This window comes from Oncorhynchus kisutch, linkage group LG10, assembly GCF_002021735.2.
Source record: "Oncorhynchus kisutch isolate 150728-3 linkage group LG10, Okis_V2, whole genome shotgun sequence".
NCBI classification, from domain to species: domain Eukaryota; kingdom Metazoa; phylum Chordata; class Actinopteri; order Salmoniformes; family Salmonidae; genus Oncorhynchus; species Oncorhynchus kisutch.
Genome location: NC_034183.2, coordinates 51,661,317 through 51,687,573, shown reverse-complemented (window position 1 = coordinate 51,687,573; position 26,257 = coordinate 51,661,317). Strand labels below are relative to the sequence as shown.

The 26,257-nt window shown below is 42.8% G+C and overlaps 1 protein-coding gene across 5 annotated transcripts; it reads left to right on the top strand.

The window, feature by feature from the left end:
* Positions 1–816: 816 nt before the first annotated feature.
* On the top strand, positions 817–25,303 carry LOC109887868 (zinc finger protein 646). 5 transcript variants are annotated; one of them, XM_031833907.1, is made up of 8 exons: positions 817–1,213; positions 5,100–5,129; positions 9,916–12,699; positions 13,242–13,316; positions 13,505–14,623; positions 15,767–16,674; positions 21,344–21,730; positions 21,850–25,303. In XM_031833907.1, exons 3-8 carry the CDS (start codon positions 10,112–10,114, stop codon positions 22,326–22,328), a joined length of 5,556 nt encoding a protein of 1,851 aa, XP_031689767.1. In that variant the 5' UTR covers positions 817–1,213; positions 5,100–5,129; positions 9,916–10,111; the 3' UTR covers positions 22,329–25,303. The 5 variants fall into 5 exon arrangements, 4 of the variants coding, with proteins under 4 accessions (XP_031689767.1, XP_031689766.1, XP_031689768.1 ...); XM_031833906.1 differs by lacking the exon at positions 5,100–5,129; XM_031833908.1 differs by lacking the exons at positions 5,100–5,129; positions 13,242–13,316.
* Positions 25,304–26,257: the final 954 nt, after the last annotated feature.

Genomic DNA, 26,257 nt, shown 5'->3' with positions numbered 1-26,257 from the left:
CTATTTTAATTTGTTTAACACTTTTTTGGTTACTACATGAGTCCATATGTGTTATTTCATAGTTTTGATGTCTTCACTATTAATAAAATAATGTAGAAAATAGTCAAAATAAAGAAATACCCTTGAATGAGTAGGGGTGTCCAAACTTTTGATTGGTACAGTATATAAAATAACTGGTTTAGATTATTAAATATTCATACTGATAACGATATACAATAATAATAATAATAAAACAAATGATAAATATTTTACTAAAATGCAGTGCCCTATAATCAGGGTTAGGTGACTACCTCCAGGCTTCTAGGTAACTATACATTTTCAAAGCAAAAACAGAAACCTCATGGATCAAATGGAAATGTCACTTATTGAACTATCATAAATTATTGCAATAGCTTTGAATGACGGTTAGGAAGGTTACATCTGCGTGCCAAGAAACATATATGCCTTGGAAATACTAATAGATTCACAAACATAATGGCATAAAATGTATCCGATGGCTGTGAAATTGTCAACTGATACACTTGATTTCTATTTCACAAGCAATATTTTTGCATGTGGATCACTTCAAACTAAATTGGGAATAGGCTAATAGAAAACAGATTAGAACACAGTGAAGCACATTGGACACCCTGAGAAAATAAACTATAGGTTATCAAGTGTTGCAATCTAATAAACTAAATCATTTTGGAGTATTATACTATCACTCCCAAACCATGAAAGAAACAATGACTGTAATGTACAATACCATAGACAGACATAGTGACCTCGGAATGTCATTTCCTTCATGATCCACGAAGCAAAGGCTGTTTTCACGGGAATCTATTATGAGCAGCGCCTGCACCAACTGTGGATGTTTGTCTGATTTGGATTAACAACATGATTGAGCGCGTATCAGCAAAATGGACCAGTTACAGTTTCTGGAGAGCAAAATACAGTACAGCATGCAAAAAAGTAATCTGTTTTTAAAAAATATTGGTGTTTGATGCAGACTAAAATGTTATTCTGCGCATGATGACGCGCAAAAGTACGTATGTCTCCGCTTCACACAGCTAGCTTGCAGGAAGTATGTTGAATCCGTGGAGAAAAAAATTACCGAAGAACCAAAGTCGGTTGTTGATCTGAAAAAATAACAAGTCTCCTAAATGAGAACGCAAATGCTGTGTTTTTCAGATTCGGCATCATTCGCTCTGGTGCAAAGAACGTCATTAAACGGGTAAGTCGAGTGCGTAAAACGTATAAAAAATATATGTTTTCCATCAATGGGCCAGAGTGTATTTGTCGAGATCTTTGTTGGTTCTAGGCTAGCGCACGTTAGCCAGCAAGCTAACATTTGCGTGCCACGGTTATTTGGCTTGCTAAGGCATTCATTGAAATAATATGTTATGTGCAGATAACAAGGGAATATACATACATGTATGCAGAATGTGCATCTTATATTTATTTGAGCTTGCAAAATGTAGAGTTAACAACTTCCGTTTTCCTTGTATTTTTTTTTAGCATCGTGGGGGGTACTTAGCTAGACGGCCGCGCTAGCTAGTTTGTCGGGTCGTTGCAGATTATTACATTAGTTTGCCAGGTCAATTGCTCCTTAAGGTGAAGTAATGTCTCACATTTAGCTACACTTGTATTATAACATTTAATATGCATGTATATGATCCGAAGTAATCTCTTTTCACAACTTGACCTAGCTAAAAGGCTAATGTTTGCACAGCTAATTTAGCTAAAACGCGGCTAGCGTACTAGCTAGTTGCAAATAGCTTCTTAGAAAGCAATTTGATGGAAATGTAGTCGTTCTCTTAGATTTTTGTGTAAAGCGAATTCGCATTATATTAACATTTTAATAATTCGTTGTTTCAGTTAACTATGCATTTATGAGCAAAATGTCATAGTTTATGCTTTCTCGGTCCTCCGGCCTTGACGTTGCCTAATTTGGGGAGTCGTCCGATGGAAAAGAGCACGGAATGTCTCGCGGATCGGTGGTAAAGATGCCCTGCTTTTGTCCTGAAAATGTTACGCTGTGTGAACTCAGTAGAAAATTCAAGCCAAGGTCACGGATCGCGTTAGAATCGCCGCCCACCACAAAATCAGTTTATACGTTATATATTTTTTTTCGAATTACAGTTTCATGGGCCTCCTTAATATGAAAGAAAAACATTGTATTTGTTGAAATGTAGCTCCAGACCCAAGTCGTCCGAGCTCTCAACCAAAACAATGCACGTGTAAACATCGAGTCACACAAAGTAAATGTAAAGATATTAGTAAAAGCAAACGGTGTATGTACAACTATTTGCGCGTTTAATGTAAAGATGGTTGTGATTTCGCTGTTTAAAATAGTTTCTTCTGCTATCAAATGAGTTTAGCTTGTTTTCTAGGCTAACTAGTTACACAATTGTATTTGACAGTTCTTAGACATTGCATTTTTTTTTTTTTGCATTTAGTTGTAAATGGGAATTAGTCAGTGGTCAGTATTCCAAAGTTGTTTATGCTTCACCTCCCCATTCTTACGTTTTAATAATTCTGCTACTTGCATCATTCACACCACGTTTGATAATGGCCACTCGAGCTGAAGTGGGCACATTCACATGACATTTTCCTCCCCAAAGAGAACAGAAACTATGGCTTCTGTAGGCCAGAGATTTAAATCAGGTCACTTTTTACACCATGGGCCCATTGTGATTTTTTTTGTTATCATTTGAAAAGACATATGCCTTTATTCCAACCTGGGCTCAGCTCAGCAATGAATATGCTTCAAAGTGTAAACAACAGATGACAGACAACCCAAACCGTAGACAAAGTGCCACCCATCTGGTATTTCGCTACACAGATCTTGATTGGCTTGATGAGCCTAGCACATCCAGATGGCCTGTCGTTAGAGCCCTGGGTCAGGGTACCATCCCAGAGGTTATGGGGCTTTCACTTTCACAGGAGAGCTGTAAGACTAACCCATGCAGGGTATAAAGTGTATTCTGTTGAGGTGTTGAGGTCACTTGACTGCAGGAACAAATACTGGTAGGCCTATGTCAATACTAGGCTTATGTTACTTAAAATGACCAATGTTGCATTTGACCCATTTTTTAAAATGAGAATTGTGTGTACAACTGTAATATCAATCTTGCATTAGCTTATATTTTAGTCCAACATCTCAAATTTGGATGAATTATCACAGAACTTACATAGATTTTTCACAATGTGAAATTAGGCATTCCACAAACCTTTGTATTGTCTTTTGTGCTGTAAATGTGCAAACTATAGGTGTGGTTCCCAAGATCCTTCAGGAAGAACTTAGCACACGACACATTGGTCAGCCTGGCGGAAGCGAAAACAAGCTGCAAACGTGCCACATCCAATAAAACAAAAGCCATATCTAAAGGTTCTCACAACACAAGTCCTTAGTTAGCACATATGCCTAAATACAATCAGTAAAACTTTGAATCCACACTGACAACTGTCAGTAGATGATAAATCATATGTTCAAATAAACTATAGACTAATTTGAACAAATGTCCTATTCATCAAACATTGGCAAAACATAAAGCATTGAATTCTATAAATGTAAGACAACATATATTTTTTAAGTTTGTTGATGTATATTCACAGTTGTAATGACTCCAAAGTAACCTTTATGGTGTCCAAAGAGGTTGTGAACTGATATCATGTTTTTTCACCCCACAATAAAGCACAAGTGTTGAATGTTAAAAGGGCAGTGCAGTTCAAAATTCGTTTTTTTAATCTCACGTTTCCATAAAGGTCAAAATTATGATAACGCCCCTTTTGTGTAAGAGCTGTTTTAAAAAATCCTGGAATTTCAGCCTGTTCAGGTGGGATGGAACTTTTGGCCCACAACATGTCACAATGTGATCTGAGTATAATAAACCAATGGCAGTTCATCTGATGTGGATGGGCTCTAGACCAGCCTTTCAGGGCTGTGTAGGTAAAAAATCTTTTAATTTGTGTCTGCCCTAACGGTGGGAGTTGTTGGCAAGGCAGGCGGGAGGGGGAAGATCAGTTGGGAACATTCTAGCCAATGAGAGGGCAGCTACGCGTGTTCAAAACAAACAACTATACAATTTCATTCACTTATCACTAAATTCGTAACAACCTAAACTTTATGAAATTTCAATTTGATCAAATAAGCTCCCCACTTGGTCTGCTTATTGCTCTATTCTCATGTGGACAAATTGACAGGAGTGGAGCCTCGCTTCGCCTGTTCTTCTTACCAGTCAGCTGGAGGGTTTTTGGCAGAGCTGATTGTCGGGGGGCCGGATCATAATAATTTTAAATGCAAATTGACCACAATTTAGCCCCCAAAAAATAACTGGTGGGAGGATTTTGGGCCCGCGGTCCACCTGTTTTCGACCCCTGACCTAGAAACTTGTGGTGATCTGAGAGGATTAGGTGGAGGAAATATGTCAGAATTCCACCAAGTCTATCAGAGGGCAAGGTAAAGCTTTTACCATATTGCCTCTTAGATCTTCAAGTGTCTAGGGCAGAGAGATAAACGTTTTACCCTCCCAAGGTCAGGACTACTGCTGGTTTTCTGTTCGACCTGATAATTAATTGCACCCACATGGTGTACCATGTCTAAATCAGTCCCTGATTAGAGGGAAATAATTTTAAAAAGCAGGGTCTAGGGCACTCAAACTAAGCTTTGGACCTTCAAAGCCAGTTCCACTGAATTTTCTTCATGTTCCCCTCTAATCAGGGACTGATTTTGACTTGGGACACCAGGTGTGTGTAATAAATTAAGTACCAGCAGCCTCCAGACTAGAGGTCGACCGACTTAATCGGAATGGTCGATTTAATTAGGGCCGATTTCAGGTTTTCATAACAATCGGAAATCTGTATTTTTGGGCGCCGATTTGCCGATTTTTATCTTATTTTTTTACACCTTTATTTACTCTTTATTTAACTAGGCAAGTCAGTTAAGAACACATTCTTATTTTCAATGACGGCCTAGGAACGGGGAGGTTAACTGCCTCGATCAGGGGCAGAAAGACAGATTTTCACCTTGTCAGCTCGGGGATTCAATCTTGCAACCTTACAGTTAACTAGTCCAACGCAATAACGACCTGTCTCTCTCTCTCGTTGCACTCCACAAGGAGCCTGTTACGCAAATGCAGTAAGCCAAGGTAAGTTGCTAGCTAGCATTAAACTTATCTTCTAAAAAACTATCAATCATAATCACTAGTTGGTTGATGATATTATCTAGCGTGTCCTGTGTTGCATATAATCTGACTGAGCAGTGGTAGGCAGAAGCAGGCGCGTAAATGTAACAGTACTTTATACCGTCCTCTCGTCCATACCCGGGCGCGAACCAGGGACCCTCTGCACACATCAATAACAGTCACCCACGAAGCATCGTTACCCATCGCTCCACAAAAGCCGCGGCTCTTGCAGAGCAAGAGGAACCACTACCTCAAGGTCTCAGAGCAAGTGACGTCACCGATTGAAACGCTATTTAGCGTGCACCGCTAACTAAGCTAGCCGTTTCACATCCGTTACATAAACATGAATTCAAACAGCACTTTAGTGCATTTTGCCAGCAGCTCTTCGTTGTGCGTCAAGCATTGCGCTGTTTGACTTCAAACCTATCAACTTCCGAGATGAGGTTGGTGTAACCGAAGTGAAATGGCTGGCTAGTTAGCGCGCGCTAATAGTGTTTCAAACTTCACTCACTCTGAGCCTTGGGGTGGTTGTTTCCCTTGCTCTGCATGGGTAATGCTGCTTCGATGTGTTGCTAGTTCGAGCCCAGGGAGGAGCGAGGAGAGGGATGGAAGCTATACTGTTACACTGGCAATACTAAAGTGCCTACAAGAACATCCAATAGTCAAGGGTTAATGAAATACAAATGGTATAGAGGGAAATAGTCCTATAATAACCACAACCTAAAACATCTTACCTAGGAATATTGAAGACTCATGTTAAAAGGAACCACCAGCTTTCATATGTTCTCATGTTCTGAGCAAGGAACTGAAACGTTAGCTTTCTTACATGGCACATATTGCACTTTTACGTTCTTCTCCAACACGTTGTTCTTGCATTATTTAAACCAAATTGAACATGTTTCATTATTTACTTGAGGCTAAGTAGATTTATTGATGTATTATATTAAGTTAAAATAAGTGTTAATTCAGTATTGTTGTAATTGTCATTATTACAAATACAATTTTTAAATTAATGTATTTTTAAAATCGTCCGATTAATCGGTACCTGCTTTTTTGGTCCTCCAATAATCGGTATCGGCGTTGAAAAATCATAATCGGTCGACCTCTACTCCATACCCTGTTGGGCAGCATTTCCCAAACTCTGTCCTAGGGCACCCAAGGGAAGTACGTTTTGGTTTTGCCCTATCACTACACAGCTGATTTAAAATGATCAAAGCTTGATGATTAGTTGATTATTTGAATCAGCTCTGTAGTGCTCGGGCAAAAACCAAAACGTGCACCCCTTGGGGTCCAGAGGACCGAGTTTGGAAAACCCTGTCGTATGGTCAGAGTTGAGTACCACTGGTCTCGGGGATTTGGGGCTAGGGGTTGGCCCAATCCCAAATTGAACCTTAAACCCTTCACCCAATGCACTTCTGGAGATCTGAGAGGATTTGATTGGTATAAGCAATATGGTGAAACTTCCCCCTGGCCTATCAGAGGACAAGGTAGAGCTATTGCGATGTTACTTAAAGTACACCTATCAGATCTCCACAAGTTTATAGGGGCCGATTTGGGATTGGGCTTTTGTTTCTGGACATCGCCTCAATTTCAGGACCATTAAACATGAAACGCAGAGAATCAGACTGCTGATAGGTACTTATCACAGTGGGAGGCCGTTCCTTCTCTTGCTAGAACAAAAGCGGTACCTGCTGCGTGCCGACCTGTTAGCGATGGGCATGCCGTTTCTACTTGTAGAATCGCAGTGCTCGTCAGTGGCCAAAAACTTTTAAAACCTACCCTAACCAGAAACCGTGGATGGATGACAACATTCGCACAAAACTGAAAGTGCGAACCACTGCATTTAACCATGGCAAGGTGACTGGGAATATGGCAGAATAAAAGCTGAGTAGTCTTTTCCCTCTGCAAGGCAATCAAACAGGTAAAACGTCAGTATAGAGACAAAGTGAGTCGTAATTCAATGGCTCAGATGTACTGTATGTGGCAGGGTCTATAGATAATCACAGACTACAAAAGGAAAACCAGCCACATCGCGGTCACCGACGTCTTGCGTCCAGACAATCTAAACACGTTTTTTGCCCGCTTTGAGGATAACACGGTGCCACCGGCGTGGCCCACTACTAAGGACTGTGGGTTCTCTGTGGCCAACGTAAGACATTTTAAACTTGTTAACCCTTGCAAGGCTGCCAGCCCAGACGGCATCTCTAGCCGCGTCATCAGAGATGCGCATACCAGCTGGCTGGTCAGTTTACGGACATATTCAATCTCTCCCTGCCCCAAACTGCTGTCCCCACATGCTTCAAGATGGCCACCATTGTTCCTGTACCCAAGATTGCAAAGGTAACTGAACTAAATGACTATCGCCCTGTAGCACTCACTTCTGTCATCATGAAGTGCTTTGAGAGACTAGTCAAGGATCACATCACCTCTACCTTACCTGTCACCCTAGACCCACTTCAATTTGCTTACCGCCCCAATAAGTCAACAGACGATGCAATCGCCATCGCACTGCACACTGCCCTATCTCATCTGGACAAGAGGAATGAATACCTATTTAAGAATGCTGGTCATTGACTATAGCTCAGCATTCAACACCATTGTACCCTCCAAGCTCATCAATAAGCTTGAGGCCCTCTGTCTCAACCCCACCCGGTGCAATAGGGTCCTGAACTTCTTGACGGGACGCCCCCAGGTGTTGAAGGTAGGAAACAACACCTCCACTTCACTGATCCTCAACACTGGGGCCCCACAAAGGTGTGTGTGCTCAGCCCCCTCCTGTACTCCCTCTTTACCCATGACTGCGTGGCCAAGCACGTATCCAATTCAATCATCAAATTTGCAGACAAACAGTAGCAGGCTTGATTACCAACAATGACGAGACGGCCTACAGGGAGGAGGTGTGGGCTCTGGGAGTGGTGCCAGGAAAATAACCTCTCACTCAACTTCGACAAAATAAAGGAGATGCTCGTGGACTTTGGAAAAACGCAGAGGGAGCACCCCCTGGTCACATCGACGGGACAGCACTGGAGAAGGTGGGACATTAAGTTCCTCGGCCGACACTTCACGGACAAACTGAAATGGTCCACCCACACAGACAGTGTGGTGAAGGCGCAACAGCGCCTCTTCAACCTCAGGAGGCTGAAGAAATGTGGCTCGTCACCTTAAACCTTCAAACTTTTACAGATGCACAATTGAGAGCATCCTGTCGGGTTATCACTGCCTGGTATGGCAACTGCACCACACACAACCTTGGGTCTCCAGAGGGTGGTGCGGTCTGCACGAAGCATCACCTTGGGCAGGACACCTATAGCATGTCACTGGAAGGCCAAAATGATCATCACGGACAACAACCACCAGAGCCACTGCCTGTTCACCCCGCTATCATCCAGAAGGTGAGGTCAGTACAGGTGCATCAAAGCTGGGACCGAGAGACTGAAAATAGCTTCTATCTCAAGGTCATCAGACTGTTAAATAGCCATCACTAACACAGAGGCTGCTGCCTATACACACATCATTGGCCACTTTAATAAATGAAACACTAGTCACTTTAATATTGTCACTTTAATGTTTACATATCTTGCATTACTCATCTCCTATGAATATACTGTATTCTATACTATTCTACTGTATCTTAGTCTGTGCCGCTCTGACATTGCTCATCCATTTTTTTTAAATATTTTATAAATTCCATTCCTTTACTTAGATTTGTGTGTATTGGGTATATGTTGTCAAATGGTTAAATATTTTTGCACTGTTGGAACTAGAAGCACAAGTGTTTCACTACACCTGCAATTACATCAGCTAAACACGTGTATGTGACCAATAAAATTTCTCTTGGTAGCCAACAAGAGTGACAAAAATTGCATTTTCTCTCTATCCACGGATAAGCCAGTGACACTTCATATGCAATTAGGTTATGGTAGCTAGCTAAGTACACAGACGCAATGCACACAACACTAAATACTTCCTCCAAGCTAGCTAACCACTATAGCTAGTATTGATGTTCTAATTAAATCACAATGGATTAGTTTCCATGAAACAGCTTCCTGTGTTAGCTGCCGCGCTAATGCAGTGTCCTTAGCTAGCTAGCTATGTTGTGCTAAACATTTGGCTATGTGCTGGCACTGTGATTATGTAGAGTGAATTGAATTGTTTCTTCATCATCTTGTTGGGTAGTTATCTAGTTGATACTGGCCATTCTACAAAATGACAACATCAGCGCAGCTAGCTAGCTAGCTAGCTAACGTTGGAATCTAGACCATAAACTAAGCCAAACACATGGACATGCGTTGCCAAACAACGCTACTGCCTTCTTCTGGTTTGTAGTATTTTAAGGATTTGTGACTGGTGACTTCAAGGTCTTTGCTGTGAGATTTACTGCCGACACTCTGTTCAGAAGTGCAAATTACTCTCGGCTGGCATAAGGTAAACAATCCTGTGTGTGTTGCTGCTCTTACATGTAGGTATGCTTGATTTACCCTGCCCAGAACCCTTGATAGGTAGAGTTTCAATGTTGGAAACATTTTATTGGTCTGAATGACTGATGCGGTGGATTTTCAACTGGTTTGCTTTTTCCAGACCATTATTATTTCAATGAAGGTTTTCTTTGTCATATTTCTTGCAGTATAGAATAGATAACCTTTCCACGTTGACAGTGCAAATGGCTAGATGTTCAGTATGTATAATCGTTTCTGGTTTGAGTCTCTTCGAAATGATTTAATGCCTCCTTTTGTTTTTCCAATTTCAACAGTGCTCTTCCAGTGCCAGCTCCGTGTCCAGATCCTTCCAGTGCTGCCCTGACGGGGTGGTATTGAATGGCTGAAAGAGAAGACTTTCTTCAGCTCTGGGAAGAAAATGGCTAACGCCACAGAGTCCAAGAGCTAAGACTCTATTTTACCCTTGTCTACTTTGTTTATTATCTTGAGATTTGAATACCCCTTCCTTAAATGTATACGCCTACTATGGCAATGCATGATATGAGCCGTGTCAAGGGTTTCCCCTGTAAAGAGTGTGATATGGTTTGCCCCAGTACCCCTAGTCTATTAGAACACATGAAGGCTCACTACCAGCAAGAAGAAAATGGCAGGTTTGAGTGTGAGCAATGTGGCCGCATCTATAAGCATGCTGGCAGCCTGGCCAACCATAAGAAATCCCATGAAGTGGGTTCCTTTCAGTGCCCAGTCTGCACCAGAACCCTGCCCAATGCTGTGGCTCTGAAGAACCACCTCCGTATCCACACCCTATCCCCAAGCAGTGCCCAGGCAGAGGAAGACGGTGGTGACGAAGGCGCTGAAGACGGACATGATGAGAGGAACTATGGTCTTGCACAGGACCTGTCTGATGGCTTTGCCCGCAGTCACCTGAACAACAGTGGAATGGGTCATGGTGTGATGTCACATGACCCAGATGATCATAAGAAGTCACCTGTAACCGATGATGCCTGGGATCGTCCATTCAAATGCGATCAGTGTGATAGGACCTACCGCCACCATGGGAGCCTGGTTAATCACAAGAAATGTCATCAGGAAGGGGCGTTCAAGTGCACCGTCTGTTACAAGCAGTTCAACAACCTGGCTGCTCTCAATGGTCATGAGCGAACCCACTCAAAGTTTAAGACTCCTGGAGCATCGATGGTTAACAACATACATGACTCTGTGACTGATCAGCGTTCGTCTGCTCCCCAAACCGATGATGCAGCTAACTGCTTCTGCCACCTGTGCCAGGTAGCTTTGCCCAACAAGAGTGACTTCCAGGAGCACATCCTGTTGCATAATGCAGCCTCCTCTTCACTGGGTCTTTCCCGTAGTTTCCCTGGGATAATGGCGCACAATCTCAGCACTGTCCGCTCCCCAGCATACACACCTGCCCTGGGTGACCCTCTGCCCCTTCCTCCTTTGCCAAATGATAAACGTGGCCCCTTTGACCCAATGCTTGGACCTCCTGTTAATAATCCCATTTACACTTGTGCATACTGTGGGGCTGGGCATCCTGATCTGGAGAGCCTCAAAGTTCATTACCTGACCCATGACCCCCACCCAGGCTCCCATGGTCAGGATGGTATCCTGAACACTGATGGGATTGGCTCTAACTCTAACCCATCACCATCTGGAGAGAGAGTGCAATCTTCTTCTGATGATGGCGAACGTCGTTTCAAGTGTCAGGATTGTGGGAAAAGCTACCGCCATGCTGGAAGCCTGGTCAACCACAAGCGCTCCCACCAGACTGGCCTCTACCAGTGTACCATCTGCTGCAAGCAGTATCCGCACTTGGCAGCCTTGCATAGCCACCTCCGCAGCCATAAGGGAAGAACATCCAACCAATCATCCCTCAACACTGAAGGCGACTGGCTCTCCTCTGAACCCCTGACACTTGACTCTCAGAATAGTTATGTGCAGGAGGGGAGCGGCGCAACCACCCCTATCTCCCTCCCTGGAAATCTTGGTGACGCTGCTCACTTTGTACCTGATGGTGGACACAGCAGTGGCTTGGATTCACTGGAGTTCCATGACCGATTTGATGGCTCCCTTGCCCAGAGCAACTCTGGGCACTCCCCTCTTCCCCAGAACCACCGCCAGGCTGATAGACACATGTGCACTGACTGTGGAGAAATGTATGGAGACATCTCTGGCATCAAGTCTCACATGTGCCCCCAACGGCGACAGAACCAGGGGATGTCCAATGGATTCATGGGAAACATGAGTGGCTACAACAGTCCTGGAGGCGCTGCGCTCCCTTCAGGTGGAGGAAATGTGAAAGAGAGCAATGGACAGCGCTCTCAGTATGGTTCTCAGTCCCATGCCCAAGGAGGGGGGAAAAGGATGAATAAAGAAGATGAAGATGATGGTGAAGTGTACCAGTGCTCCGTGTGTGGAAACCATTATGCCAGCCTCAGAGCTCTGAGGAGCCATCTGCGCAGCCATGCTAACAATCCCACAGGGCCTGGGACTTCGGCACTTTCTCCTAACGGTGAGGCAGACTGGAGGATTATCTGCAGCACCTGTGGCCAGAGCTTCTCCAGAAAGCAAGACCTGTTAAACCACCAACTGATTCATGGGCCACAAAGGTCAGATGCAGCAGCGCAGAGCATGGGGGCCGATCCCGCCAATACTAATGGAAAAATGGATGGTGATGGGAGGAATCACATTTGCGTTGACTGTGGCATGTTCTTTGCTGATCGCCATCACCTGATTACTCACCTGTGTCCTGGGAAGGGAAGAGGAGGAGTGCTGAGCAAAGAAGGATTGAATGGCGCTAAAGGGATGACTGGCGGAGACGGAGTTGGTGGCGGCGGAGTTGGAGGACCTGGGGGCAGTCGTGATATGGGAGGACAGGACCGTAGACAACAGATGCCAGATTCGGAGGATCGACCCCACAAATGTGACCAGTGTGGAAGGGGCTACAGGCACCCTTGCTCCCTGCTCAACCACAAGAAATCTCACAAGACCGGAGTCTTCAGATGCCTTGTCTGCCAGAAGCGCTACTACAACCTGCTTGCCCTCAAGAACCACCAGAGGACCCACTTTGATTTAAAAAGGTAAGCTTTTGTTTGATGCTTTTCCCCATTGAGACTTGTTTGTCTTTGTGGGCGTATTAATAACATAAGATCTGTTTGCATAGCTGAATTTGGTCCAAATTTCCAGTTGACATCAATAGGACAGTTTACACTAAAATCTGGATTGTACAGTATCTCTTCCATCGATTTGGTTTTTATTTTCTCTGAAATAATGAGATGTGGTATTTTTCATTGTAATAATACTAGATGAGTAAGAATAATCAATTTGCCTGTTGAAGGGCCTCCGCATTGATGTAAAAAAATAGGCATTCGATTTGTTGAAGAAAACACACCGCTTTTCCCTCACTGTACAGCGGCACAGCTGAAAAACTAACAACATTGTCATTTTAATGTAAGAGTCTACTCTGTGCTACAGTCCAATCTGTAAAGCTAATTTAAAAACAAAACTCTCCTTAAGCAACCCCTAGGAACCCAAGAAATGGCCAGGCCATGACATTTTTGAATCCATTCTAAACGTAAAATGTATTTCTGACTGGTGATTTCCCTTTATTGGCTTGCTACAGCAAGGCTGCCGCTGGCACAGGGAGAAGCGGTCCCCAAGTGGCACCCGATTCCGAAACGATGGCTTTACTTGAATGGTAAATAACTTTCCCCAAATGTGCTTTTATCATCATTACTAAACATAGCTAGTGCCCATTCAGCCAGTAGGCTTGTCCACTCATGATGTTAGGAGCGAGTTAAGTGGCTGGCAGATCGTGGAATGGGGAAAAGGAGTGTTTACCAATTCCTAACTCCTCTTTAATTTGGTCCTACATTTTTTTTGCAGGCACAAGTGTGAGGAGTGTGGGAAGGCCTTCAAGATCCAGAAGCAGCTGGAAAACCACCTTCGGCTCCATGAAGAACACAGAGCAAAGGCTCACGCCCAGCTCGCAAAACTAGGCAATGGAAGGTATCAAGGAGGACCCTCTGGCATGCAGGCCATGAGAGGAGAATCGTCCAAATCCCAGAACCCTGGAATGGGGGAAGTCAAGTATGGACAACAACAACAAGGCTTCAAGCAACCCTACTCAGAGGCTGGCACTTCAAGGGCTCAGAATTTTGATCTACAAGAAGGGGGACGACGACCCTTCGCCTGTGATGAGTGTGGACGGAGCTATCGTCATGCAGGTAGCTTGGCCAATCACAAGAATCTTCACAAAATTGGCGAGTATCACTGCAATGTCTGCAACTCCACTTACCCGAACCGCCTGGCCATGAAAAACCATCTGCGTCTTCATTTTGCCCTCAAGAAGCACACTTGCCAGGAGTGCGGCAAAGGATTCCGTACCCAAAAGCAGCTGACCACCCACCACTCTGCACAGCTCTGCAAGGGGGCTGCAGGTGCTGTTGCTCAAATGGATTACGAGTGTGATGGGTGCTGTGAGGGTTTCGCTACTGCAGACCAGCTGGCTGCACATGACTGCCCTGCTCAGCAGCTCCCTTCATCCTCTGCCTCCCTCAACAGCTCAAGCCTCAGCATCGATGGGGCTGACCTTGTGCCAGATGAACGCCCCTACAGCTGTGACATCTGCAACTGCTCTTACAAACATGCCAGCAGCTTGCTGAACCACAAGCACACACACAAGACGGGCACCTTTACTTGCACCTACTGCGACAAGCCGTACTCCAACTACATGGCCCTGCGCAACCACATGCGCATTCACACGCAGAAGAAGAGGCACATCTGCCACCACTGTGGGAAAGCATTCCGGCTAGCCAGATTCCTCCGCAATCACCAGAAGGTCCATGAGGAGGGCCACACACGCTTTGGCTGCACCAGCTGCGGGAAGAGCTTCCAGGGGAGGTCAGGCCTGGCGAGGCACCGCTGCGGGGAGAACCAGGTAGGCAAGGAGGGCAGGAGGATGGCCACTGCAAGCACGACAGGGGGAGAAGAGTGCCGGTACACGTGAGTTTTCGTCTGTTGTTTGTGATTCTTGAAGTGAAAATAGTGAAGATCATAGGTTTCTACATGTCTATTACAGGTATATGATCTCCAATCCGGCTTCCTTGGGACCATACGTGCACCGGAATTCGGATATTTCTGAAGTTTGGACAGATTGATTAGTGGAGACCAGATAAGTCACCCTGTTTGCTTTCAGTTAGCTATACATTCGTTTCCTAGGCTACTATGAATCAGACTTGATTTGATTGTTCAGTTGGATGTTTTATTTTTTGCTTTTACAAAGAATACTGCCATTAATTGATATCAATTCAAACTAGCTGACATAGTATAATAAGTAAGATTTATGATTTGTGTGTTCCTTGTACTTGTTATGAATTGTAGTGCTCCTTTGTTTGTGCCTTCCCTGTCTCTTTTTTAATAGGTACATTGTACATTTTTAGGTTGTTGGTAGTGTAAACCTAGTTTAGTGGGTTTCTTTGTTTGACAAAGTCAAGGCACAAAAGCTGGTTAAAATGGTAAAAGACCATAGAAGTGAAAAGGTTCTTGTATGTTTGTTTTTTTGTTGTTGCTGATATTACAGTAAAGACTACATTGATAAAGAGCATAGGTCTACCCTTAGATCCACAGTAAGTATTTGGAGCTTGCTACACTGCACATGCTTTGTTGTCATTTAGTTATTTTATGGGGGTGGGGCAATCTGCACTAAGCCACCATATTTCACCACAGTTGCGGCCAATAAGAAAGTCAGAATCATTTCAATAACTTTGAAAGTGTGATGGAATTGTTGTATCCAAATGTGCAGTGCAGGGAGCCACACATACCTTCTAAGACTCTCAATCAAATAATTGAAAACTAATTTAATGACGATCCATATCCCCCCCCCCCCCCCTTGTTTCCACCGAAATGTGTCCCCCTTTTTACTATGTGTATAAATTGACTATTTCTTCTTTCAGGACATGGTAAACCACTTAGTCATCTCCAAAGCTTTAAGCCGGATTCCAGATCATATACCTGTACAAATTATTTTGAGAGATATAAGTTTTATCTAATGGAAAAGTGGTAACCAGCCAATTAGTTTTGTTAGATTAGTAAAAAATGGACCGCAAGCAGTTACTCATTTCTTCTTCTTCTATTCTCTCTCCACAGATGTGACCAGTGTGGCCGCTCCTACGCCCATGCCAGCTCCCTCCTGAACCACAAAAACACCCACACCGTCGGCATTTACCACTGTGCTGTGTGCCTCAAGACCTATTCCAACCTCCTGGCCCTCAAGAACCACCGGCGCATCCATTCAGAGATTCGGCGTCACCGCTGCCCAGAATGCGGCAAGGCTTTCCGTGTCTCCTCCCAGCTCAACAGCCACCGTCGCGTCCACCTAAAGGAGAGGGAGCTAACTTGTGGCCCCTGCCAGCGCAGCTTCCCCAGCCAGGCCAGCTTCCGGCTCCACCAGGAGATCTCCCACGGCCAAGCCCCCAGGCCCCCCCAGCAGAAACAGGCCATGGCTGGGGGAGCCTCTGGGGGCACATCCGGGGGCGGGAGCTCAGGCCTTAACTGGGACTCCGGCCTGGATCTCACGCTGTTGCAGGCCCAAGGACTGGTCCCCAATGGACTACCCAAAATTAACTCCCTGTCCTTCCAAGGCCCCAGTGGCAGCAGGAGCCGTGGGGCGACGGGGACCAAGTCGCACGTCTGCAACCAGTGCGGCCGAGGCTACCTCCACGCCAGCTCCCTCCTCAACCACAAAAACAGTCACAAAACAGGCGCCTACTTCTGTAACTCCTGTCAGAAGGAGTTTCCCAACCTGATGTCCCTCAAGAACCACCGGCGTATTCACACTGAGCCCAAACGTTTCCAGTGCCCCGACTGCGGAAAGTCCTTCCGTGTGTCCACCCAGCTCATCTGCCACAGGCGCATCCACACCAAGGAAAAGCCCTTTTCCTGCCAGCAATGCGACAAGCGCTTCTCCAGCAAGTCCAACCTGCGCCACCATCAGAAGGTGCACTGGAGCAGCTCAGCGCCCCCCACCATGGCCATGGGCGCTGCCAGCTTCTTGGGTATGCCCTCAGGCCCATTTCTATAAGTATGGGTGGTGGGTGGGGGTGCTAGTGTGAGATTCATTGAAATGCCAAGGTTTTAGAGGTGCCAAAACTCTTAGTCCCCTTCTCATTCACCACCATCTCGCTCTTGTTGTATAGTGTGAGGTTTATATCTGTAGATTTTCACAGAGCAGATGTGTTTTAGAGACCCAGGCCTTGCATGCAACCTGAGACCAGGGAGGGTGGAGGGGGAGAGGACTGATTTGGCATGGACGACATCTACACTGGTTAAGACAGTCTGATGGCAAAAGCTTCCCCCATCCGCTTCATCCCAACCAGCATGGCTACTCTTGCTTGCATTCACTCGATGGCCTTTGCTAGGGGACAATAACCCATTCGCCTGTAATGGTACACAAGGATTATTGCTCAATCAGTGAACAGACTTCTCTGTTCGGCCCTTTAGAAACCTTAATGATATACGGTTGTCATAGCCCCTGTTGCATGTTGCACAGTAGATGATTGTAGATTTCTCTGTGTTTTGACTGTTAAGCCCCAGTGTCAAAGTTACAGCAAACCTGGCACATTAGGAAGAACATCCTCATGCCATGCCAAGAGTGTGGCGTGACGCTCACCAAGTCAACCACATTGATGAATTTGACCAATGTTAAGGTTTTCTTTGTGGCATCTTTGCAGTTTGAATGCATTGCACATCATGACATCCCATTCCATATCTGTTGATTTTGGATAAAGCCTTTGCATGCGGCCTTTGTCCTGTTCTACAAAACATCTTAAACAGTAAGACATTTTTTATTTCAAACAGTATCTCTGAGGTGAGCAATATGTTGGAACCAAGAGTGGAGATGTACTTTGGCATTGTAAAAATGTAGTTTTAACGGTGAATTAATGCAGTGGATGGAGATGTCACATTTCTGTAATATAGAACTGACCTGAGGGTGTATTGCTCTCTTGTGAGGTTCTAATCGTTTTCTAACTTGTGTGTTTCTTGCAGCACGAAGATGAGCTTCAAACCTTATTATTCTGCAGATGACAGCAATGCTCTTTATCGGTTGCTTCTTTCTGGCATCACATTTGTGTATTCCTCCTAATATATAAAAAATAAATAAAAAAAAACATTCTGGGCACCCATATTTTAAACACTGCGCCTAACTAGTAAACATGTATAGACAATAAGTTGTGGTTTAAACATTTTAAAAAAGGAAAGAAAATGTATATTGTTAGGCCCATGCCGGCATTTGGTTTTATCCTGTATCGTAATCGTACTTCTGACTGTATTATTTACAGTTCGACTTTTATAAAACAGATCATTGTAGAATGTATTTATTTATATTAACACTTGTAATGGAAAACGCTAGTCTTAGGATCTCTGTTTAGGAGCTGTGTTGTAACCACCCCCTTTCCTTACACTTACCCCTGACTATTCATCCTGTATGTATAATTGACATGGAGTCAAGTATGAAGGACTCCCAAAGAACACTTGTTACAGTACTCCATGTTGTCTCAATTTGTTATGGTTTAAAAAAAAAAAAATCCCTTGTACAATAAACGGGGAACTTGTATAATGTGTGTTTTTGATTGCAGTACAAAGATTAAGGAATTATTTCTGAAGTGATGTTGTGACCGTCTCCCCTCAAGTCAGACTGGACTTCCTTTTGTTTCACAAAAAGCTCACACTCAAAAGGGATGACTTTGTGAATTGTTTGTGCATTCAGTCCTCATTCTCTTAAGTTTTTGTTACACCTTAATCGTAACCCTTGTATTTATTAGTATTTCTTTTATTTAATTGCGTTTTGACTATTCAAAGCTCTGTGAACACCTTTTACTGGGAGCGCTGGTGCTAGTAAGTGAAATATAAAGTGGCAGTGAAGTGATTTTTAAGAGCAATGTGATAACTAGACCACAGGACAACTAACTATTTTAATTGAACTCTTGCGTTTTCTCCAGAATTGGTTAAAAGTGGACACTTCCAACCATCATTACGGTTAGATTTGAAAGGATTTGGTTTGAACAACTATAATGAATAATTTTCAGTTCTAACTTTGTTTCATACATGTATGTAATGCCTACTACACACTTTTATAAACTATGTTTTCATAATTCATTTCTTAACAAAACCTGTCCATATTATAACCCCTAATGCTGAGTACTGAAAATAAATAGCTCGAAAACAAGTGAAGAACATTGTGGTGAATCAATTGTCCTTTAACTCCACGCTTTTAATGTACTTTTGAAAGTGTTAAGTGTTTTAATAATTAACTTGTTTTCGCACAGGCCATTTTTAACCTGTGAAGGTGAAATCAACCTGGGTTAACTTGACCTTGTTAAAGACCTGGCTTGAACATTTTTCACTTCAGTGAATTGGTCAAATTAAAATGTGTCTAGTTGAGGGGCCAAATAATTGACCTGTTTGAGGATATGTAAGGAAGGGGGGTATACAATTGCAGATCTTTAAGCAAATGATGTAGACTGCGGATGAAGTTTGATCATGTTATTTACCTTGTTGCCTTTAGAAAGGCTGGTGCCCTCATCACACACCTAGGCTGTGTACGAAGACGGCCCATTGCTGATATTTTTTCCACTAAATGTTATTTTGACCAATCACATCAGATCTTTTCACATCAGATCTTATTCAGAGCTGATCTATATTAGTTAAAATGGCAATTAGTGGAGAAAAAGATTGTCATAAGGCTCCCTGTATAAACACAGCCCTAGAGGATTTGACCTCTTGTCATTTTCAGTCATTTGCTCATGTTAGTCCAAACAATTCAAAAAGAAAATGGACACTAATGCACCTATATGTAATCTTTAAGGTACAATCTTTGAATGCATTCCATTATCTTGATGCTAGAATATATGTTTCTTTTATGCAACACATAATCACAATAATATTGAGTTTACAATGTGGTTGTTGAAAATATACCTTATTTTATAATCAACCAGATGGGTTTAGAGTTCTTTCATCCTTGGAAGAAGAATATCCTCAAACTCCTTTCTTTAGTTTTTCCACTTAGCTGATGTTTAGACCAACCTCATTTTTCCACGTAGTTTTTTTTTACATTTATCAACCCAGTCAAGTCTGAGTGTGCATATTTGCCGCTAGTTAGCTTAGCACGCTAACACACAGTGTCCATATGGAATCTGTTGAGCTGATACCAACGTCTAGCAACCACAGTGCATTTCTATTACATGTTGTTCAAGAGCGTGGTCACTACACGTTGGATGGAGTGTCTGCGTGGTGGTGAAGTGTGTTTTTGGATGTCCATTTTTTTGTTCAATTGCTTCCCATAAACTCTTAGATTAATATGTTAAACTAACAAGTGGCTGCTCAAATTAACGGAATAAAATATTTTTGTCTGGGTTGATTAAGGAACACTCAAGTATTGGGAGAAACCAAATGAAATCGTTTTTTGAGTAAATTGTCCTAAGGGTTGGAGAATCAACATTGCAATATTGCTGTCTCCCAATGTTTGTGTATTTGTCACCATGAATATGAAACTAGCCCAGATATTGAAGATACACATCTCTCGCCTGTAATCTTACACATGTAACTCTGACCTGTTCCATATTTGTTTTGTTTTCATGTACATTTCGTCTTTTATATATGCATGATAGTTTGTGCTTAATAAAGATCCACCCGTGTTGAATATAATTAACTGTAGCTATACATTTTTTCCCAAATTGAGACATCAGATTCTTCCACCAAATTCAAAGGTACAGTTACAAAGCTTTGTAAACGACCAAATGAAATACTGGTCGCTAGTGGAAATGCATAAATAACCCATATACCTGCAGTGTACAGTGGGAGAATGACGTTTACAACACATGTAGCCTCACCGTTTGACTCAAAGCTCAGTACGCCATCAGTGTAGGGAAGGCCAATTTGATTTGCCCAATGGTTTGATTGTATATTGAAAAGGCTCAGGTGAATTGCCCGAAAAACAATTTATTGTTAAAGGTGCTAACTGTAACATTTCAGTGATATTTTTGACTCCCTCTCTGATTTTGAAGAATATGACATAAGTCCAAAATATTATTTTGTAGACACAATTCTGTGTCAATTTCAACTTCTGAAAAGTAGAACCAATATTGAATCAAGAAGACGCTGCATTTTGTATAAACTGAGGGTAGCCATGACGTGCCACTCGGGTTGACAGTTCTTTTTGTTTTTGTCTCAATTAATAGTATTAATTTATTACTACCGATATATTAAGATCTATGTGCATGTGGAAATGTTACGGAATGCACCTTTAATTGTTGAAGAATTATTGATGAAGCTGTTTCTAATGCAGCTTTCACATTAGTTCCCCGTGGGAAATTTCACTTGAAGCACTGTCCAAGTCGAAATTACAAGTACAGAGACATTTTTGTTACCCAAGTTGTGACGTTTCACCACGGACCTTTTACATTTGACAACAAATATGTTTTTGATAATTACAACCTTATCATTATGTATAATGTAGCTAGTCTGACCATATTGTTGATGTTAAGCAAGCTAGCTTACTTCATTAAGAATTGTTCCAACTTCAAAAGAACTTGAACACAACCATGTCGGGCCTATGACTTCCCAGTTTCCCCATTTTCCCCGTGCATGTGAAGCCAGCATGAATGTTTATACAAACGAAATATTAGAATTATGGCATGACACAATTCCTACATTTTACATTTTCAGGTCATCCACCAATTGGCGCAGGGAGACCACCCAAGTCGCATGTCTGTGACCAGTGCGACCGTGGTTACCGCCATGCCGGATCTCTCCAGAACCACAAGAACGTCCACAAGACAGGTGCCTATTTCTGCAGCTCTTGTCAGAAGGAGTTCTCCAACCTGATGGCTCTCAAGACCCATCGGCGCATCCACACTGAGGTCAAACGCCACCGGTGCTCAGATTGTGGAAAGGCCTTTCGTGCTCCTAGCCAACTCATCGTCCACCAGCGCATTCACACCCAGGAGAAGCCCTTCTCCTGCCAGCAATGCGCCAAACGCTTCTCCAGCCAGTCCAACCTACGCCACCACATGAAGTTGCACTGGAGCGGCTCAGCTCCTTCCAGTTTCCTGGGTATGCGCTCAAGCCCATTTCTATATGCGGGGGAAGGGAAAGTGCCGCTGTGATATACATTGAAAAGCCAAGGTTTCTGGAGGTGTGGTTTAATACAAGTTCAACGTTTACATTTTCAGGTAAACCGGTAATTGGTGTGGGGGCCAAATCACACGTCTGTGACCAGTGTGGCCGTGCTTACCGTCACGCTAGCTCCCTCCTCAACCACAAGACCATCCACAAGACAGGCGTTTATTTCTGCCCCTCCTGTCAAAAGGAGTTTCACAATCTGAACGCCCTCAAGAACCACCGGCGCATCCATACGGAGACTAAGCGCTACAAGTGCCCGGAGTGCGGAAAGTCCTTCCGTGTGTCCACCCAGCTCATAATCCACCGGCGCATCCACACCAAGGAGAAACCCTTCTCCTGCCAGCAGTGCGACAAGCGCTTCTCCAGCAATTCCAACCTGCGTCACCACATGAAGTTGCATTGGGGCAGCTCAGCACGACCTGTGCGCACCAATGTGTCTGTGGCTGCTACCAGTGCCACCCTCTTGGCTCTGCCTCAGACCCATATCTATACAAAGTATGGGTGGGGGTGGGGAAAGGGGAAGCATTGAAATGCCAAGGTTCTGGAGGTGCCAAAACTCTTCTTCATCCTCCTTCTCATTCACCACCATCCCCCCTTTGTTATAGACTGTGATAGAGCAGGTTTATGTGGTTTAGACGCACAAGGCAATGTGACCCCAGACAAGGGGAAAAAGTGGACTTGACATGGACACTATCTACACTGGTTAGGATACAGGTTGCATAATCTTCACCCATCCAATCAGTTAGCTGTGCTTTACTGCATTCACTCGTTGGCCTTTGCTAGTGTACAACAACCCTTCTGCCTGCAATGGTACACCAGGATTACTGGTATAAAAAAAGTCAATATTAAGGTTTTGGGATTGTTCCTTTTTGACTGCTGCACATCATAACATCTCACCTGTTAATCTTCAGTGAGGCCTTTGCTTGCGGCTTTTGTTGTGTCATACAGTATAAAAGATATTGAAGAGTAACTCGTGGATTTCAAACATATGCGCGCAATATGTTGGATTGAAGAGTTGAGATGTACTTTGACATTTTACATTGTAAAGATTGAGTTTTAATGGTGAATGTAGTCATATAGAACTGACCTGTAATACAGAATATAGAACTGACCTGTAATATAGAACTGACCTGTAATATAGAATATAGAACTGACCTGTAATATAGAATATAGAACTGACCTGTAATATAGAATATAGAACTGACCTGTAATATAGAATATAGAACTGACCTGTAATATAGAATATAGAACTGACCTGTAATATAGAATATAGAACTGACCTGTAATATAGAATATAGAACTGACCTGAGGGTGTATTGCTCTCTTGTGAGGCTCTAATCGTTTTCTAGCTCGTGTGTTTCTGGCAGCACGAAGATGAGCTTCAAACTTGTATTATTCTGCAGATGACGACAATGCTCTTAATGGGTTGCTACTGTCTGACATAACATTTCTGTATTTCTCCCATTATTTCAAAATGGCTCTTGGCCCCAATATTTTAAACACTGCTCCTAGCCAGCAAGCACGTATAGATGATTAAAAAAAACATGGATAAAACATAAAGAAATGTATATTGTTGGGCCGGTGCCTGCATTTGGTTTTAACATGTATCATAATTATACATCTGACTGTATTATTCATGGTATGGCTTTTATAAATCATTATAGTATGCTTTAGGATCTCTCCGTTTAGGAGACATGTTGTAACCACCCCTTGTCCTTACACTTACTCCAGACCATTCATCATGTACAGTTGAAGTCTAAAAGTTTACATACACTTAGGTTGGAGTCATTAAAACTCATTTTTCAACCACTCCACACATTTCTTGTTAACAAACTATAGTTGTGGCCCAGTCTGTTAGGACGTGGCGTTTGGAAATTGCTCCCAAGGATGAACCAGACTTGTGGAGGTCTACAATTTTCTTTCTGAGGTCTTGGCTGATTTCTTTAGATTTTCCCATGATGTCAAGCAAAGAGGCACTGAGTTTGGTAGGCCTTGAAAGATAGGCATTGGAATACATTCGCAGGTACACCTCCAATTGACTCAAATGATTTCAACTATCAGAAGCTTCTAAAGCCATGACATAATTTTCTGGAATTTTCCAAGCTGTCTAAAGGCACAGTCAACTTAGTGTAAACTTCTGACCCACTGGAATTGTGATACAGTGAATTATAAGTGAAATAATCTGTCTGTAAATTTTTTTGGGGAAAATGACTTGTGTCATAGCAACATCTCAAGACATCAGTCAGGAAGTTAAAGCTTGGTCGCGAATGGGTCTTCCAAATGGACAATGACCCCAAGCATACTTCCAAAGTTGTGGCAAAATGTCTTAAGGACAACAAAGTCAAGGTATTGGAGTGGCCATCACAAAGCTCTGACCTCAATCCTATAGAACATTTGTGGGTAGAACTGAAAAAGTGTGTGCGAGCAAGGACGCCTACAAACCTGACTCCGTTACACCAGCTCTGTCAGGAGGAATGGGCCAAAATTCACCCAACTTATTGCGGGAAGCTTGTAGAAGGCTACCCGAAAGATTTGACCCGAGTTAAACAATTGAAAGGCAATGCTACCAAATACTAACTTCTGACCCACTGGGAATGTGATGAAATAAATAAAAGCTGAAATAAATCATTCTCTCTACTATTATTCTCACAATTTACATTCTTAAAATAAAGTGGGGATCTTAACTGACCTAAAACAGGGAATTTTTACTTGGATTAAATGTCAGGAATTGTGAAAAACTGAGTTTAAATGTATTTGGCTAAGGTGTATGTAAACTTCCAACTTCAACGGTATGTATAATTGACATGAATTCAAGGATGAAGGACTCTTTGACACTTTAAATTGACTGTACTTCCTTAAGTTTCCCTTGTACAATAAACAGGGAGCTGCTATGTGTGTTTTAATTGCAGTATGAAGTTTAAGGAAGATTAAGGATTATTGCTGACATGTTTGCCTTTTGAGTGATGTGTCTGTCTTCCCTCAACTCAGACTGGACACTTCTGTTTCACACACACACACAAAAAAAAAAACACAAACGGATAACTTTGTAAAAGTTTAGTGCATTTATTATGTTAAGATTGTTACTCTTGTATTGTAACCTTTGTATTAATTCATTAGCTAGTATTTCCATATACAATTGTGTTAAATTCAACTATTCAAAGCTCTGTGTGAACGTATTTTACTGGGAGTACTGCTAGTAAGTGAAATATAAAGTCACTGAATTGATTTAGGAGTAATGTGATGAAACTAGACCAGAGGACAACTGTATATTTGAGTTATACCTGAAAATAGTATACAAAATGGACACTTGAACCTTCATTACAGCTAGTTTAGAAATAATTGCTTTTAACAAGTTTTAATTTAAAGTTCTTACTTTTTGTAGTATATATGTAATGCTTACTATACACTTTTATAAACTATGTTTTGATTATACATTTCTTAACAAACCTGTCCATATTATAACCCCTAATGCGGAGTACTGAAAATAAAAGCTGGGAAAATGTGTTGTGAATCACAATTGTCCTTCAGCTCCTCTCACTTTGTATGTATTTACGTTTTTAACAGGCACAATTTCTTTGAAGGTTGCTTCAATATTTCCAGGACTCCTACAGTATTTCATTGCTATAATCATGAACTGTTAAAAACAGGGTTAAAGTAGGCCTGTTTTGGGGGCTATTTTCTATGACAGTACATTCCCCTCAGTCAGGAAGGCCTGTCATAGAAAAAATAACAAATATATTCACCATCATGATCAATAAGGCTTTGTTCATTTGTGCTCGCTCAGACAGTTTACCTGAGCGGTCTATAGTTAATCCCACTTCCGTTTCCCAATGTCCATGCCCATTCGGAATGATGAATGTAACCTAAGCCCCATGTACCATGGGAGAGCAGAGGAGTCTAGCATCAAGGCAAATCCCACTGGGGCCAAGGACTGTGACTGTCCTGAGAGTCCAGTAAGAGGAAGCCATTCATCACTGTCTGGGGGCTTGTGACTCTGGTGTTCTGTTGATGCCATGAGGGGGCAGTGAGGGGGGCACTACATATTCCCAAATGGCACCCTACTCCCTACAGTGCACTACTTTCGACGAGGGTCCATCCCACTGGGCACGGACATCAGTTCAACATCCAGTTTTGATTTACATTTGGTTGAGTTGTCAACTAACGGGAATTTAATGATGTAGAAACAACATTGACTCAACCAGATTTTGCCCAGTGTGTAGGGAATGGGGTGCCAATTGGGACATAGACAGAGTCTGGATGTGCAGCCATGAGGGGGTAGTGGGGGAGTACAGCATGTGCATGTGGAGGTAACAGACTATTGAATCCCTGCACAAAATGGAGTACTGTATTTATTTAGGTGTTTTTTCAGAAATGTTCAAATTGGCTCTTTGCGTTTTCCTTTGTTGATTGGTGGAGCTAGATTAGTATGGCTGACACAGATGGGAATGGTTTAGTTAA